The 18,351-nt window shown below is 36.7% G+C and overlaps 1 protein-coding gene across 4 annotated transcripts in view; it reads right to left on the bottom strand.

Annotated features, from left to right (window-relative positions):
* CHN1 (chimerin 1) overlaps positions 1-18,351 on the bottom strand; it is a 105,569-nt gene that overhangs the window by 66,429 nt on the left and 20,789 nt on the right. For 3 of the 4 annotated variants that reach the window (XM_067299028.1, XM_067299030.1, XM_067299029.1), the window contains exons 3-6: positions 17,231-17,269; positions 13,148-13,203; positions 5,933-5,964; positions 4,773-4,886 (exon numbers count right to left, since the gene is read on the bottom strand). In XM_067299028.1, the coding sequence (XP_067155129.1) occupies positions 4,773-4,886; positions 5,933-5,964; positions 13,148-13,203; positions 17,231-17,269 (241 nt within the window). Of the gene's footprint in view, positions 1-4,772; positions 4,887-5,932; positions 5,965-13,147; positions 13,204-17,230; positions 17,270-18,351 lie in introns of those variants that run through there. The other variant, XM_013960629.2, reaches the window with a different exon arrangement.

The raw sequence follows: 18,351 nt of genomic DNA, 5'->3' as shown, positions 1-18,351 counted from the left end.
TCATTTGCTATGGGTCCTAGTATTAAATACTGCCCTACTGTTTTGCCAAATTTAAAAGCAGATCTAATACCTCCAGGAATTAATTAGAAATTTTCAGTTCTTTTCATCTGTTTGGAACATCTAATTAACATTACAACATATTTTGTATATTTTTATAGTCACAGAGACTCCCTGATATGTATGGACACACATATATATCTACAATAATTTTCTCATGTTAGTAATTTTTTTAAACTTTGCCTCAGGGTTGCAAAAAATTGTCAGTGGTATTTTTTGATTTAAAATTAATTAGTAAACATTGGTGATTTCTGCTCTGCTCTTTTTTAAAAATAAACTATGAGAAACCACATTCATGATTAAGTACATGCATTTAAGATAGGAGGGTTCTGGTTTTGATGCTCTCATTTGTGTTTATGCTTCATCCTCTTTCATCCAGTGTCTGAACTGATAGAATTTCACAGGCCTTCTTAGCCTCTGAACATCAATTTTATTTGAAGGACAGCTCTGAATATTTAACCAAACTCACACACTTAAAACAACATTTAGATTATAATTTTCTTTTTCTCTTAGAATATATTTCTATCTTTGTGAGAAATTCTGACAAATTTGTTTCCTGGAAACGAAACCTCTATTGTTTCATATTTCAATTTAAAAGGGTACTTAATCTGTAAAAAAAAAAAAAAAGAGTGATGATGCAAATTAATTGAACAATAATGGAGGAAAGTAGAAAAAAATAGCTAATCAAAAGATAATCAAAGGCAATTTCTTATGTAAGTGGAAAGCAGATTTTATAGCAACTCACAGACAACCTAGCTAACTGAAAAGTTTATTGGGTGAGAATCACTTGCTCCACCTTATTAAAAAAGATGAAATATTCAAAATCTTAATTTTGAACTCAGTTAACTGTTCCACAGCATTGCACTAAGAATATTTGACTGACTTGGTTAAGACCTTAAAAGCTATTGTTTGTCCTGTCCTCTGTCATTTAATGTGTGTTAGGCTATGTCTGTAGCTGCAACTCAGAAATAAGATCTTTAGATTTACTAAAGTTAGTTCTATAAAAGCATCAGCCTAATGACATTAATAGGATTTTCTGACATGGGTCAAAAAATAATTTAGAAAGATCTAGAGAACAACGAAAGAAAACTTCATGGCCCTGGTCATCCTGAATAGGATGTTAAGTTCTGGTCGCCTCATCTCCTAAAGATCATCCCAGAATAAAAAAAGGCTCAAAGAAAGATGACAGAGATGATGAGAGGTATGGAAGAGCTTCACTGCAAAACCTGAATGTATAGCCTAGGATTCATTCTTCTCCTTACAGATCGATAGGAGGGATGTGATTGGCATGGAAAAGGTAAATGGAGATCAATTGCTCACTGTTTCTCTTCATATAAAAACTAGGGAGCATAAAATGAAATTATGAGATAGAATTCTCAAAAAAAAAAAAAGGGGGGGGGGGATGCTTCTTCCCCTAAGACTTAAGCCAATGAACTCATTCTACAGTTGCAGACAGCAAAGTCTGCAAGAGTTCAAAAATGTGTTCAGAAAGCCACAAGGAAAAAAAATATATATATGTATCTATCAAACACTATTAAATACCAGAGGTAACAATTCTGCCTCAGAAGTCCCTGAGCAGCAAATCTTCAGAGGCTGGGAGAGTACACCAGAGAATTATCATTATACGTTTATCTTGTTCTTATACTTTTCTTCCAACATTTACTATTCATAGCTATCAGACAGCAGATACTGGACTGGACTTTATACCGGTCCTTTGATCCAACTCAGTGTGTTCATAGTCAGAAAACTTATTGATATTATAACAGAAGTATATAATCTAGGAGAAACTCCTTGCAAACATTTACCCAGATCTCTTCCCAGATCTTCCCACTTCATGTTTGCAAAACAGAAAGGCAAATGAGCAGATATGAGAGAACCACTTCAATCCGTAGCCCATACAGCCCAGAATCAGCCACAAGAAGCACAAGTATTAAGTGACATACTGATACAGGGTCTACTGCTGACATAGGAGAAAAAAGGGAATGTGACCTTCATGCCCCAATGTTATTTTGGCAGAAACTAGCTTTGGGGGGCCTTTAATGTGCTTGTCCAATATATGTGCAACCATGAAATTCAGTTTGAAAATGAAAATTAGGCAAAATAGGCTATGAATTTAAAGCATAGACAAGTCCTGAATAAGGCACCCCTTAGAATAACTTAAAAAGAAGTGAAATATAGAAGAGCTGCATTAGGAGTAGAATGGTGCATGGAAGAACCTTTATGCACCAACCACATTTGCATTCTGTGCATTTTGGCTGTAGCTCAGTATTATTGTCCAGTCTCTTCCAGATTTCACAAAAACACATTTTTTATATCTGTAAATTCTGTCTCTCTACAGAGGAGCTATGATTTATGATGTCCACAATTTATTCTGTATCTTCTAGTAAGATTAAGTTGTTCAACAAGCAGGAATCTTCAGAGCAGAGCGATGACAATCTGAGTATCTCTGGAAGATGCCCACTGTTAAGCACAGCCTAGAACTGAATGAGCAAAGAGGACAGACACAGAACAAGAGAGAATGCGGATGCTTTTACCCTATAACATAGTCAATGGGTATACCTCAAGCACCTAACATTATTTTTCATGTTTTACTCAATGTTTCCATGTCTTTTTCAAAGTATGTGTGAAAAACAAATAGAAAACATTTTATCTTTTTTCATTTTATGTTTTCTCATTATGTTAATTACTGCAGGATCAGAATGCTTCTCCACATTGCTGGGTTCAGTTCTTAAAATGCAATAAAGTCTGTTCTATGTCTGTTTCTTTATCTAAAGCTAACAGCTGACCAAGTTTTCTTTCCTCCCACATCTTCTAAAAGGTAAAACAAAGGTAAAGAAAGAAAAGCAAAAATAATATATAAGTGATCTTGAAATTAACATGATTATGTGAATGACAGAGTAACATTTAAGACTAGCATGAAAAGATCAAATGGAGTCCCACAGCCAGACAGAAAGCATGCAATCCAAGACCCTGAAGTCAACAGAAGTCTTCTATCTAACTTGGAAAGGACTGGGTTTTTGCCCATATATACCACCTTCCCGTCAAATTTAATTTCTGGCCTTGAAAATGACACTCAAATTCTTACTGGAGTTGTCTATGTTGCAGATAAAGGTACTCCTCCCTCCTGGCACTGTAGCAATACACATCCAAACAATGGTCTCGAAAAATGTGATAAACTACAGGTAAATTTATGTAAACTTATCACAACTCACAGCAAATTTCCCAAAGTCAGAACGAATGGACAAAGGCTGCAGAAATTATCTAGTCTTTAAGAGACACTAAAGTGAGAGGATGATCATGCTGGATATAAGCATATAAGACTCAACACACTGAGTGAGAATATTGGCTAATGGGTATATTCTGAGGATATAATCCCAGGGAGAGGAAAAACCGAAACTGAGCAAAACACTGCCTCCAGTCAATGGAAACGCAGATTCCTGCGTGGGAAACACAGCACTGCAGGAAGTTCTCAGCAGTTCAGCTAAGGAGCAAGAGCACACAAAGACCGCATTCGTATACTTTAAAAGCCAACAGCTAGACAACATAGCATTACTTACTGTGGAATGGAAAGTGGCATCCTAGACTACCACCCTTTCTAATATAAGGGTCATCAAGCTAGAGCATAAACACAGTGAAACGGCTGCAACAGGTTGCATTTTCAGATTCTGAGTTGTTTTGCCAAATGCTGAATTTCTTCAAAATAAATAAACAGTAACAGCTTTGCTACCATTTGAAACTGTTTCCCAAACGATCATCAACAGCTATCCATTCTCTTTTCTGTTGAGTGTAAAAATGAATTTTTACTGCTTTCAAAAAGCCTTTTCAGTTTAAAGAGATACCATGAAACCTAGAAGAGACTTATCTTATGATTTGCTGGACTGGAAGAGCATTTGCAAAAGCAGCTACACCAATACATCCTGCAAGATGCTCAGCAGCTTCATCATTCACAGCCTGCAGACTCTGTGCTTTCTGCAACATCAGGAGTGAATGGTAGGAGCTCTTTGTCTTCAAGCCAGATGTTAAGACAGCTGTTTTCTTTTTAGTTTTGAATGAACATTGTAAGAGCAGAAGTAGATGAAATTGGTATTGCTTATTAGACCTTGCTTATTGCTTCATCACAATGTATTATTTCAGGATAGTCTTATTTTAGTCATAATCTTATTTTTCCCATATAATACTTGGAGTAATTGCTTCTCTTTCAACGTTTTTCTGCCCTATTTAGATTTCAAACCTTGCTAACAATCAGTGTCTCCCCTCTGAGTTTTTCCAAAGGTGCACAACCCAGGCCAAAATAACCTCAATCACTCTAAAGGTAATGTTAAAGTTATTCTTTTTTGCAGTGGGGATACTATCTGATCCACTTGATAGAATTTTACGGAGCAAGTGCAGACATTGTTAGCTAACAAGTGTTCACACAAACCTACTGGTTTATCGGCCAGTAACAATGACCTGAGAAGAGCAAAGGAAGGAAAACTACGCAACAACACAATTACAATTATCTTGACGGTGCAAACAATAACAAAAGTTAGAATTTCAGAAACGGTTAGGAAAGGATAAAGATACCAACCCTGTAACTAGGCCACAAAGATACAAAGCTCATTAGATGTTGACTATGGTTAAAAAAAAAAAAAAGGAATTTTAAGCATTAAAATCAACACCACAGTACAATCTTTTGAATGTTTTTTAAACTCAAAAATGAAATATTAATTACCAACCTTAATGCCAAAGTGTAGGTTCCAGGTTGCCGTTGGCTTTCACGAATGAGATAGCTTCCCTCTGCAACACTTAATAATTGGTCAGCTTCCTCCCTTGAGATCATACCATGGAATCTAAGGAACAGAGGCATTTTGAAACGCACTGCTTTTCAAAGTTTTAAATCACCTTTTCCCCTTCTTTTTAAAAGAAATGGTTATAAAAATGACTACTTTGCAGGAACACATGCCTTAAACTAATCTCCCTTTCTGCCAACATTTGACTGGTTTTAGCCATCAAAGTCACTTCAAATGGTTTAGGAAGGCCTCTCTTTATCTATGAAACAAGCTTACTGCTTTTAAAATATACATCCATCAATTTAATATGTAGAAATAAGTCCATTTTCTGCTGTGGGCTTAATGGTTTGTGCCAATGGTATCCAACACAGTATTTTGCAGCACTCAGGGGCATTATGCAATTTGCTAAAATCTTGGGGATTACACACGATCTCAGCAATTAATGGTGTAATAACCGAGCTATGCTACATATTTTATACCAAAATAAAAACAAATAAATTCTGCTTTGTTTCCCCACACTAAATCTAATCATCATTGCCATAACAGTCTGAAATAGGACAAATATATATATATAGTACATCTATATTACATTTGTGTTCCGCATCTTTTTTTTTTTTCCTACAAAAAACATTTGTTGCAAAAGCCAGCCTCTGAGTCAGAATAAGCAAGCCTTTAAAAGTGCAGCAACATTCATTTTTCTCAAGGTAGCATTCAATACTATTCATATCCATCAGAAAATGCAGCTGTAATTTTAGACAGACAAATGGCACTACTGTAATAAGAATCTGATACTGCAAGGACATGGAGTTGCAGCAGCCTGGCAGAAACAACTAAGCTGAGGTGAAAATGCAGTGACTGCTCATGGTACACCCATGAAAATGGAAGATCTGACCTTGCCGGGATTGTGCATACAGAAAGCTGAGCAGCTCATGGAGCAAGCTACTGCAAGGGAAAACAGCCTGGGAAACAGGGCCTGGGACATCCAGCCCCACATCCTTCTACTGAGAAACAGGCAGAAGAAACACAGTGTCCACAGCAAACACTTTCAATGTTTTCTCTAAATATTATCAACCAACAAGTCACTTTCAGATCTGTATGTTACTTACTCTCTTCCATAATATTTGGGTCTGTTCTCTACCTATTGAAAGAAACAAATGGAAACTGTGATGTTACATTTTAGTATGTATATCAACATAGCAAGCATACTGTCTACAATACAGTAAAATAGAAAGGGATACAAATGCACTTCTGAATGTATAGATAAAAATCATTTACCATCCTAGGATTTTTCCTGGGGGAACTGCGGTCTGAAAATACACGGTGAAAGTGAACACGGCACTTCAGGAAACGTCGACTCCTGGAAGGCTCAGAACAGAGTGTGAAGGAACGAACTGCCCCTATCACACGTCATCCCTGGGGCTTTGCTCATACAAACTGAGAGAGTCTAAATATTGCTTGTACAAATTGCCAAAAAATGAAACACCACCATTTCACAGGTGTAAATGTATTATATTGTTAAGTGCAGTAGTACAGTGAAACATCTACAAAATTCTTAAATTTACAAGATAACTCCTATCATAAAGCTATTGGCGTCACTGCTGGGAAAAAGTAAGTCACTATCATACTCCACCAGAGCGAGGGCAAGTGGAAGGTTAAGTGATTATTAGAAAGTGCCTAATTCTTGAACTACTCAACCTCACAGAACTGTGTGATCTGCAGTATCACCTGAAAGACCTACAGGTACATGTAACGCAAGACAGTCCATGCTCTAGAGAGCAGACCATGCAAATGGACACAACAGGCAACAGGTGTCAGAAGAGGTCAATTTGCCTGCTAAGGATTCAGATAAGTAACTCATCTGCAATCCTAAGGAACTTCAAATTTCCCACAAGTCAGCTCAGGAATCAGATTATCCTCCCTTGCTAAGTTTAATGGAGGGAAATCTTTGGGGAATAAAATTCAACAGTTATGCAACATGAACTGTAAGAGTCTAAAATGATTCAGTTATAAAAAATGCAAAATATTCACAGTAAATTATCACCTCAGTTTCATTTTCCTATCTTTCCAGAAAAATGCCTTATAAATTAAAAATAGCTCTTTTCTCCAGTTGTCTCAATGGAATATAGTTTTCAGACATCCAAAATATCGAAAAATATATCTGGATGTACAGTCAAATAACAATTCTTCCATAATCCCAGGAAATAAAAAGCTGTTGTGATGGTTCATCACTTTAGAAAAATCATTCCATCACTGGAAAGACTAATAATGTTCTAAAATATTTCTTTTTCCTACATAAGAACAAAGAAGAGCTGATCAGTATGGTAACCATTTTCAAAGATCCTGAAGAGACCGGATCATTTCAAAAATGGAAAAAGCTTTCAAGGTTACCAGAAAAGTTTATCAATTCTCTATTTCTTCAAGAATATTAGGCATACAATTATTTCCACTCAACTGGCTAAACAAGCCTAAAGATAAGCAAATGCACAAGTCCTTGAAAATCTTGCATATTTTCTTGTTAAAAGTAGGCTATTTATTCCATAGGAAGAGAAAAATATGAAAGCAGAAAGCCAAAAATATTTTATGATTCTACAAACCTGCAACAATTCATATCTTAGCAAGTAAAGCTAAGTTTAAAACTCTCAAGAAAAGACACTGGTCTCAGTCAGTTTATAAAAAAGAATCTGGTCATGAATTACACTTCCTATACCTATACATATATATATACTGTTATATGAAGTTTACTCAGCTTAGCAACTTAGGCATAAAAGAAGGCTTAGCATTTTTCTAACTTTAGCTATTCTTAACTGCATCAGAATTAGAAGCAATATGGGGCTTTCTGTGTTTTTTGTGTCTGTTTGGACTTCACAAAATTCCTGCCACACTTTATTTCCATAAACCAACTGGAGGACCCAGGTATCCTCCAGTTACATGTGATCACTGAAAGCCAAAACAATTTCACTCAGAGGCTTCTAATGGATCTTCTTTAGCCTAATGCTCATACTCCTCAGCTATAAGTAAAGGAGATAGAATCAAAACATCAGCTGGATTGGACCTAAAACTCATGTAAGAAAAAGAAATGCATTTTTAAACAGAAACAAAAAAGTAACTAAGGTTGTTAGCTGAAAATACAGTCCAATTGTTCTCTGCAGAGCCTCTTCCTCTTTTGGCAATATTTTGGGGCCGCAATATTGTTTAGCATGAGTAAAGGTAACCTTAGCTAGGTGTGAAGCCAGTGAAACCAAGTCTATGAATAGATAATGGTGTAGACTTGGCAAATGCCTTACAATAACCAGTCCTTTGGAAAAGAGCTTGCTTACTATAAAACTTGGGAAGTTGTTCTGGATGAATATCATACATATAAAGCCATCTTTGAGAATAGCTCTAACAGAGATGCGCGTTATATATTCCCAGTCTATGCTACACTTGTTGACTATTCACAGAGGTCATTTTGACAAGACCACACAGGGACCCTGTTTAACAGGCTTGTTAACTGTTAGCACTGGATTAGGATGAAGGAAAGAAAATGGCAGGGATCTTAATTATCTCCATCATTTGACAGGTTTAATATCATATATAATTATTTAATATTTATCTGAAGTATCTCATGACATTAAAGGATTCTCTAAATATGCACATACGCATGTACATATATAAAAGATTATATGCACAAAAACAAATACAAATTCCAGGAAGGTAATACAATATTAATTGGAAAAAGTTATAATACGTATGTGACCCTAATGCAGAAATCAAATATCCTTAAAATGTTATGGTATCATCAACTTTGGAATTTATAAATGAACATCTTGCAGTGTTAAAAGCCTTGGCTCTGCTGCACCTTTATAATAAAAAAATCCCAGATGGATGCAATGCTCTTTTTACCTGAATGTAACTCCACTGATCTGAGTGCTACTCTGATATGAAACTGGAGTAACAGAGTGGAAACTTGAGTTATCTGTATTTGAGAAGCATTTTCATGTTAAGTAGGTCATTCTGTTAGCTGTATCTCCAAGTATCAGCAATTGTACGACACGTGTCTTTACACCTTAAATAAAATGTTGGGTTTTTACAGTGTAATTTCCAATTATTCTTTAACAAGTGCTTTTCCCTCTAATCATCACTCTTGCTTATTTCAACAAGTGGAATACAATAATGCAAGAGGAATAATTTATGTGCTAATACCGAATTACATGTTATTCCCTCCCACTGACCTCTTTGATGCACTCCGGACCAAAACTCTCTTTCTAATATTTATGAATTTGTTTATACAGCTGAATAATTCAACCACTTAGGAAAAGATTCTGTTCCCCACTGACTCATGCGTGGCTGCTAATAGAAACCCAGCTGAGAAAGAGCAGATCACAAAGCTCAACACTAGCAGGAGAGGCTGAGACCACAGAGAAAGGTTAAACCGTTGCTACTCACTGAATGTATTTTCACTTCAGATTTGGCTCAGCTGCATAAAATGTTCAATACTTAAAATGAAAAACAGTTAGCTGCATTATAATAAAATTAATGTAGAAGCAAGAAAAGGCACAATAATAGTGTATTATTTCAATTTTACCTTTATTAGTTAAACATAAGCTTGAAAGAGCTGTATGTTTTGATATATGGATTCTTTAAGAAAACGTGCTTATAATATGTTCTGTTCAGCAGCTAAGTATCTGCAACTGACTGATTCTTATATAGCTCTGTGTTATTTAGCTCAATTCTTACTAACTTCTTTCTCAGTCTCTACAATAGTGTTTGTGGTGCAGACGCAGGTTTACTCCGCAATTCAAAGGCTGGGATGAAACTACATTAAAATCAAAATGTCTTTCTTCTTTCTTCGCTCCCCCTTGCACAGGGATTAATTAAAAGTTTATCATATGTTATAATTTCGTTTAGAATAAATTCATGGCAATTTTATATTACAGTCAATAATGCGTTGCATTTCTGTCCTCAGTAACGACAGGACTCAGAGGAGCGTTTTGACTGCTTGTGGCACTTTGTACAGTTCCTCCAGTCACCCCCACTGATTCTGACAGACTTCATGATTACAGAATCAGGTCAGGAGGACCTCTCCAGGCATGAAGGCAGGAAGCTCAGATACCCTCTGAGGAGCTTAGGCCATTAGTTCATGCAGGACACCACTCAGCCATCAAAATTTCCTCCCCAAAGCAGTCTAACTTTTCAATTTGCCACCTATATAATAGCTAACAAAATTTTGTAATTAATAGTATTAAAATTCAGTTAGAGTGGTCAGGATAAGCTGTATTTGAAGAAGCTTCATATAGATGCTTTTATATTTGCCTGGCATGAATAGGTATCTTGTTTGATTCTGAAAATAAAGTAAGCTGGGTCTGGTGATACCTGAAGGATTTCCATCACCCCAGCAACAGGAGACCTTTTGAATATTCAGATACTGCATAGGTATTTATATCTCTGCTTATTCAACTTGATAAGCTAATATTATTCTGAGAAACATTATGAAGGAGAACTTGGTATAAATTCTGCTTCTGACTTCTCATCACTTAGGGTATAAAGACGCCAAAAGATCTCTCTGCAGTCAAACTAGTATGGGATATAATGCCAACATTATATCCCACATACTGAATATGCTGGACCTCTTCAGTCATTTTACAGTTTCACCCTGAACAGGTTGGACATAGGCACTGTGCATATCTACATGCACAACTGTTATAATCATTACTTTATCTGCTGCAAGACTTCCTTAACTATACTGGTATTTTCCCAGTTCTTACATTTCTTTAGCTTTTTCTTTTTTTTAAAGAAAATTAAAGGGGTATAGAAAAATGAAGCTTCTAATCCTGTCAGAATTAAAACATTCAAACTTGAGGCTTCCAAAACTTCTAATTGAAGAAATGCTCATCACCACAGGAGACAGGCAACTTCATGAATATACATTATAAGAAGGTCTGTCATTGCGTGAGTAAATAATAGCAGGGCTCTGTGAGATAAGATGCATCAAATAAAAACCTGCAGCGATTGCACAGACAATGTCAGCACCTCACAGTGAACAGTGTCAGAAGGTTACCAAAAATCCTTTAAGTATCTTACAGTGTCCATATAGACATATACCTACACACATACTAGCACTTCTACCTGTGAAACATCTTTGGAGAGGGAGAAAAAAAGCAGTTATTTAACAGCACTTAGCAACAGTAAACACAATACACTGGAGGAAGAGAGTAAAAAAAAAAAATCCTATCTAGGTAAGCATATGCATAACTTTGAATACAAGGTAGGTTTGGCTGAGCCACACAGGACTCTGTCAGTTCCTAATTGCTTTATGTGCCTGTTTTGGGTCATGCCCAAATTGCTCCAAAGAGCTTACAGACAACAGCGGAGAGGTGTGTATATGTGGACAGACAGAACATGAGGAATCAGTGAGAGAGCCAATGGTCTTGGCACTCTATTTTCTGTCCAGGTTTTTGTAATACTTTTCCTTTCAGAGATCCTTCTACTTCCTGAAGAAACAGTCCAAGAAGAAAAAGCGGGAGAGGAAGGACACTACAGGTAGTAAGACAAGGAAAAAGAAGAAAAGAGAAATACCAAGAGAAAATGATGCTCCCCCTAATATTGTGCGAGGTTCCAGATGGTGTGGAGTCCACATCCATCCTGCACGACTGTTAGATAAGGCATGATCAGATCCAACAAAGCACTTGAACAGATTGTTTGTTAAGTGAATAATCCCACTGAAGTCTAGAGGAATATCTCCATGCATGCCAGGAAGGCTGGGTTATTATTCTTGAACTGGAAATAGTCTTACTGCTTGCAGTGGGCATTCATACTCTTTAGAGTTATGAACATGCGTTAGAAAACCAAGATCCTACAAGACTTCAGATATTTTGTATAATAATGCAATGAAAAACCCTAGCATAGAGAACACACAAAATGGAAAAGAACCCCGGTAATAACATTGCAATGTGTAACAAAACTGGAAAAGCTTGTTTTTTCACAGCTCAGGTCTTATCTTCTATAAATCTCTTCTTCAAATCTCCGTCCCATCTTACTGGGTGCACATAAGATCTCTGCACAGCAACCTCATGAAGAACCCTCTGCACAGGCACTCATTAGCAGTGGCAACACTGGTTAAAAGGAATCTTTCTGCCAAGCTGTTCTTGTAGAACTAGTGTATTGTTCTTTCATACAGCTACATCCTGCTCAACTGCAAGGAGCTATAGCTGCATCTTTTATAAATATACAAATCTATCAAATTAACAAAAGAAGACATGAGTGTTTCCACTAAATGAAATATTTCACTTCCATTAAATCTCTACTTTTTATCTTAGCAGTTGACAGACTACTTGGTAGAATCACAATTGGGCATTTGAAAAGAAGACAGCGAAATGCCTGTTTAATTCTGTAAAGTAATCCTCTTTGTGATCTAAACTGTGAGCTATTAATGTTCCTGACAGTACTATGTCCCCCTGTATTTAATACTATGTCAAAATGACTAACATATTTCAAAGATTAATTTCCTTTCTCTTAGCACATGATAAAAATGCTTACATTTTATTGCAACAATTTAATAACTTCCAGTGGTTATTCAGTATGAGCTGTGTTTTGTAATATTGTTTAACAAGTCAAACCTAACATTTCAGCATTTTTGAAATTGAAATTGATGCTTCCCAAGTTCCCAACTGAACCCGTAAGACAGATGCAGCTATGAGCACAAGCTTGCTGTGGCGTGGATGTTTGGTATCAGTTAAAAGCCACCACAGTTCTGAAGAACTGCTAGTCTTCTGCAATGCCGCCGAAGGCACATGAGCAATTCAGTGCCTGTCCCAACAACTGATCCCACGAGCAGGTCTCAACTTTTGTATTACTGCGTATCAACGGGATCCCACTGCTATTGCTTAGAATCTTAAAAGCTGTGGCTCTGCATAGCTTAGTTACTAGGATTAATAAGCCCAACTACTCTGGTTCAAATAACAATGAGAAGAGGTTTCAGTCTTCTGCCTGCTGATTTATTGCATGCATTTAGCAGCAATATGTGTAAGAACACATGCATATTTTCTCTGCACAGTTCTGCTCTTGTTTCTGTGAATTTCTAACCCCAAAAGGAGCAGAAAAACATTTCCTTTCATTTAAGAATCAAAACCAGTAAATGATTCTCAGATATACACATCATATTCAAAATGCTTTTTAATTCTATTTTTAGATTAAATGGATTTCCAGGTACCAGTGCCCCCAAGGCTACTTTTTCTAATCACAGTGCCAAGTCTCTCATGTAACAGTTGTTTGGGTTGTACAACATTAAGTAGAGACTTGGAATTAGTGAACTTTATAAAACGTTGAATCTTTGTGATACTCACCTCACGAGTGCAGGTTATCCTTCTAGGATGAGGAGCTTCCTGTTGCAACTGATACACTGAGAGAAGACAGAAGTTAAATTCTGATTAATACAGAATCATTAGGCATTTTAACATTGAATTTTGCTGTTAAAAAAAAAAAGGAAAAAGAAAAAGATTTCTTGCAAGATTTTATGCAGGGATACATATACCAATGTCTCCAAAGTTACCTATGACTGGTTACAAAAGAGTCAATTGCTAGCCAAACCAGTTAATAGAGCACTAGGAAGTCACTGGGTAAAATTAGGCAAGCTTCACTCATGCAGATCAGAAAAGAAACTGGATAAACAGAAAATTAAATTTTATCATATGTCAAATCATGCAGCTGTCACACTTTCTTCAGTAAGCAGCTAGAGTCCCATCCTTCTATGCTGGGCACACTTTCAGTCACCAGAAATCTGTTGAAATTTCACAGGAATCACTCAGAAATTTGCAGAATCAAATCCTCTGCTTTTGCCACTACTCAACACTGATCTTTTTGCACAAAGTAAAAAATGGCCTTTGCATTCGCAGATCTGAAGACATTAGCAGTTAAGTAGCAGAGTCAAACACGTAAGGCCCAAATTGTGGGGCCTTACTAATATCTTCTAACCCTCCCTTCCCACCTCCTCCCCCCCCCTTTTTTTTTTTAAATAAGCCTCACCAGGCCAAAATGAATCTTAGAAGCCAGTTGTAAATTTAATGGTACTAATGTGCTGACATAATAATGTACTACCAAAGGAGTGACTCTCAACTTCTTCCACAAAAGGAGTTTGGTAATTCACCTTCAAAATGAGGCTGTCAACACTAATTTAATATTTGAATAGTATTCTGGAAATTATCTTTCAGTTGTTAGTACTAACACCAAGGTCTGTTAACAAATGCTGTTGTCTCCTTCAGATAACAAGACCATACATTAATTTACCCAATAAGATTTGATTTCATTATGCTTGTCATTTGATCACAAGTCTTTTCCACAGACCAATATTGTATCAACATTTTAAGTTACATGAGAATGGAGAAAGTGGCAAAATGCCTGATGATATGGCAAACATAAGATTGGTTGGAAAAATTCACTCCCTTTTGCTCCAGACAAAAACACCAACATTTTATGTTCATGTTACTGAAAACCAATCGGTATCATTCGGTATTGGTATTACAAAAATGTTTTTTTGCAAGTGATGAGAAACAGTACATTAGCATATAAACCAGCAAGCTTCATTTCAAGCATAGCAAGACCATTTATTTGCCTAGCACGCAGATTCTCTAGCTTCCATTTAAAAAGTTGTATTTGATAGCACTAGCCCTTGTCCATGTCCAATTCTGAGAACTTCAGAGTCAAGTTCAAAGTTAAAAAAAAAACAAAACACAAAGTGAATCTGGATGTGTCTGAATGTCACAGAAGAGCACTGGAGAATCACAATCAGCGTGCTCTGCAGAAATTGGCTAAAAATTGCGAATCGTTTCCCACCTTACTTTAAGCAAGCCTGAAAAGATTTTCTGGAAGAAACTCTTCGAAAGACAGTACCTTTTCTCTTCTTCTGCTCAGAAGCCCAGCAGGTAGACTAGTTAAATTACAAAACAGGCTCCCTATCCTCCTCCCATAATTGATGTATGCAGTTCAAACTGTTCAACGCCAGCTTCCTTGCAGTAACTGTTGCCAGGGCAGTCAAACAAGACATTCCTCTTCATCCATCATGAGACAAAAACATAATCAAACTCCATGATTGTGCACTTAATTCTAAATTATGAAAAAGGCTCACTGTGGTGAACCACGATGCTTTAGGAGACAGGGTGCACAACACATTTGCACATACCCATGCCTTCAGCTCCTGACAGGCTGCCAACGGGGCATAAAGAGCATATAAAGATTATAGATTATGGCATAGAATAAACTGAATAAAGAGGCAGTGCTCCCCGAGTTCACAGAGGTACAGCACTATGGTTCATTTTTAATGCTTACAACTAAAAGCAAAATATACAGAAGTCAGTAACAAATACATAAATGTGCTGCAGTCATGATTAATGATTTTTAATACCAGGGAGCAAAAGTGTATCAATTTTGTCTTTTAGCCATCCTCTGTAAGACAAAAGTTTGTTCGAATTATTCCATGTGCAGCTGCTTTAATATTAACCGACTGACATGGCATATGACAAGCTACTGACACAATAAATTATGATTCAAAAGGCACAGACAGGCTTTGCCACTAAATTTACAGATTAAGGTCTCAACCATTTCAGCAATTGCATACACTGGCAATTGTTAAAAATAGTTCACAGTCTAAGAGAAATTAAGAGTCTTTAGCCTTTTTTTTTTTTAAACTTACTGCCTTTCTGTTTTTTTCAGTTAACATAAAACGCATTTAAGACACTCTGATATTCCTAGACTTTTGAGACCTATGCAGTTTTGTCAGCTCCTACAATCTTTATTATAAATTTCACAGTACTTGACTATTTACTTACAGCATCATCTCCCTGAAACTTCTCATGAGACATGCTCTCATTTACAAAAGTATTCTAATCCTCAAAGTTGCATAGAAGATCTTGAAACACTTAATTCTTTGATTTAACAAATCAAAAATCAGAAACCAAAATTAAAGCCAAAATCAAGGCCTGTTTATGATTGTTAAGGCCTAACTGTGAGTGATGAACATGTGAGGTTGGCAATGGCAGGGATGGAACAAAAGCAGCTAAACTCTGTAAGCCATTAGCAGAAGGGTGATTTAGGTGGTGGAAAAGCTCTTTTGCCAATGCTCATTTTAATTCTACTAAATATTTTTAGCTGATTAAAAAAAAAAATTTCTAATCTGCTCTTTTACACTTTCTCTCCTTTTAACATTGGTTTTCACCAAGCCATTAAGACTAACCTAAAATCTCTGATTGAAAAGAACCTCCCATTCCAGGGTAAAATTCTTTTTGAAATAACTGAATGCTCTCAGAGGTTAGCTCTCCCCAACCTATAGTGAACAATATTTTCATCATATAAAATGTTGCTTGAGCAAATACCTTTAGCCACCCTCAGGACACCAAGCCTCCAGAATATATAAAAAAGAAAATGTAAGTGTAGGTCTGATACTCCTAAAGTGATGTAAACAAACAAGTATTCTGCTTTCAAAATCTGCTTTTAACAGAAGACGACTTTCTTGCTTTTTTGAAACCTCAAGATGTCTAGCACCTGCCCCTACCTTTTCTATTTACAGACAAAGAAATAGAATTTACAGGTGAGACACTGTGGGAAACTATGATACTTTACTATGGTGCCTTTTCGTTCAGGCATTTTCTTCAGTCTCCTGGAACCTCCACCAGCACTGCCAAAGAACAAGTTATCCTGTCACATGGGAAATGTTTGTACTTCAAATTTATTTATTTATTTTAATTAGGAATGAAAAAAAACACCCTGTGAAATTCTCAACGGAGAGGAATGGAGTTCTGATCTCAGGGCAGTGTGTCTGGGCTGTTGCCTCACATACGTGACTGAGGAAACCTGCAAGTCCTGCTTCCACAGAGCTAGGGCAGGCACCCAGGGGAGCTGCAGAGCCAAGGCAGGCAGGCTGGTAGGAAAGCAGGCCCTTCTAGGGGGACTCGAGAAAACCACCTTGTGATTCCATTGGCACTCCACATCAAAAAATGCTCTTATTTTACTGCATCAGCAAGTTCTGAGAAAAAACTATTTATTTTGAATTTTTATAACCAGCTCTAGTCTCAACTCTAGTGATACATGGTACCAAATCATATGAGCCTAGAGGTTTCCAAGCGATAGTAACTTTAAGGTGAAAATGGAGTTTATGCAAGCCCCAGTCTACGCAGCCAAACCCACACAAGGCAGCCTCACACGAGGGGGACTGCTCACACTAGTAAGGTGCATAGAGTCTAGCCCTCAGAAAAAATCTGCATCCATTTGGCCTTGAGGATAAATGACTGCCACTGTCTCTAGATAATAATGAACCCTTTTACTTTTGACATTTCTTAAACTGATATTCTAATGAAAAGAAAAATTATGATTACTTTGAAGCACTGAAATGAAATACTTTCAACTCAGACTTGAAAAAAATCTGTTGAGATACTTACAGTAAGATTTCCAAACAGGTGGTCTGTATTCATCAGTATCTGAAAGAACAATGACAAATCTCAATGTTTTATTAGAAACATTTTAAAACAGAAATAAGCCTGCAGAAGCACTTGCAGATTTATTAAGATAAATACTGCACCTAGATTCTAAAGTTACTTTTACTAGTGAAGCAGAGAACAACTTGTTAAAAGTTTCCTCCTCTTTACTTAAAATGAAAATTTATTTTTTGAAGCCTGATAGAATAAAAGCTATATAAAAACCATTTGCAAGATGGCAAACACACAGATCAGAAGCCAAAATACTAAAGACATAGAAGGGAGGGAAGCATATTGTTTTATTATGTATATATTTGAAAGTTCGCTTTTAAATTACACTAAAAAGATTTTTTTTGTCTCAGTTTATACTCCAATAAAGCAGTTTTCACCCAACTCATTCCTGCCCTTAGCTTTTTCCTCTTCTGGATAGCAATTAATAACAACTCTTAAAATAGTATCACAGCATGTAATAATACTGAAATATTTTGCAAAAGAGCAGTGTTTCTTTCATACGGAGTACAAACTCCACTTTGAAGCAGTCAGTGGGTACTAAAAGCATATGTCTAATCACAAATTTTAATTGTCAAACAGAAAATTTTGAGAATTTTTTTTTTAAGTTCTGTCTCATTTGTGAATTGCTGACGACTGATCTGACACTTTGAGCTCAGGGCTCTGTCACTAACTTCATCTCCAGTCCACTATTTCACCTCTCTGCCCACAGAATCCCAGCTTTAATTCTGATCCTGCAAGGTACTGCGGCTTTCTGCAAGATGTTGTCCTTATCTGTCGTGAAACTGCTGGGAGGCACTTGTTACTCGTGATGGCGAAAGGTCCAGAGGTGAGCCAGTGCAGGCTCTTCTCACTGAAGGATGCAGTTCTCAGCACCATTTGCACATGTCTGCTCACAGTGGTACTATTTGCTGCATCCAACATAACCCTAATTTCCACTTGTTATTATGAGGTTACATTAAAGGACCATCTAGGAACCTGTTCCTTGAGTTTTGGCCTGTCAGGCATCTCTACTCTAGACTTAAGCCCTCCAAAATCGAGCCTTAAGCTGGCCAATTTTTTTGTTTTTGCCTCCC

Source organism: Apteryx mantelli, chromosome 6, assembly GCF_036417845.1.
Source record: "Apteryx mantelli isolate bAptMan1 chromosome 6, bAptMan1.hap1, whole genome shotgun sequence".
In the NCBI taxonomy this organism is placed as follows: domain Eukaryota; kingdom Metazoa; phylum Chordata; class Aves; order Apterygiformes; family Apterygidae; genus Apteryx; species Apteryx mantelli.
This window is presented reverse-complemented; position numbering and strand designations above follow the sequence as displayed.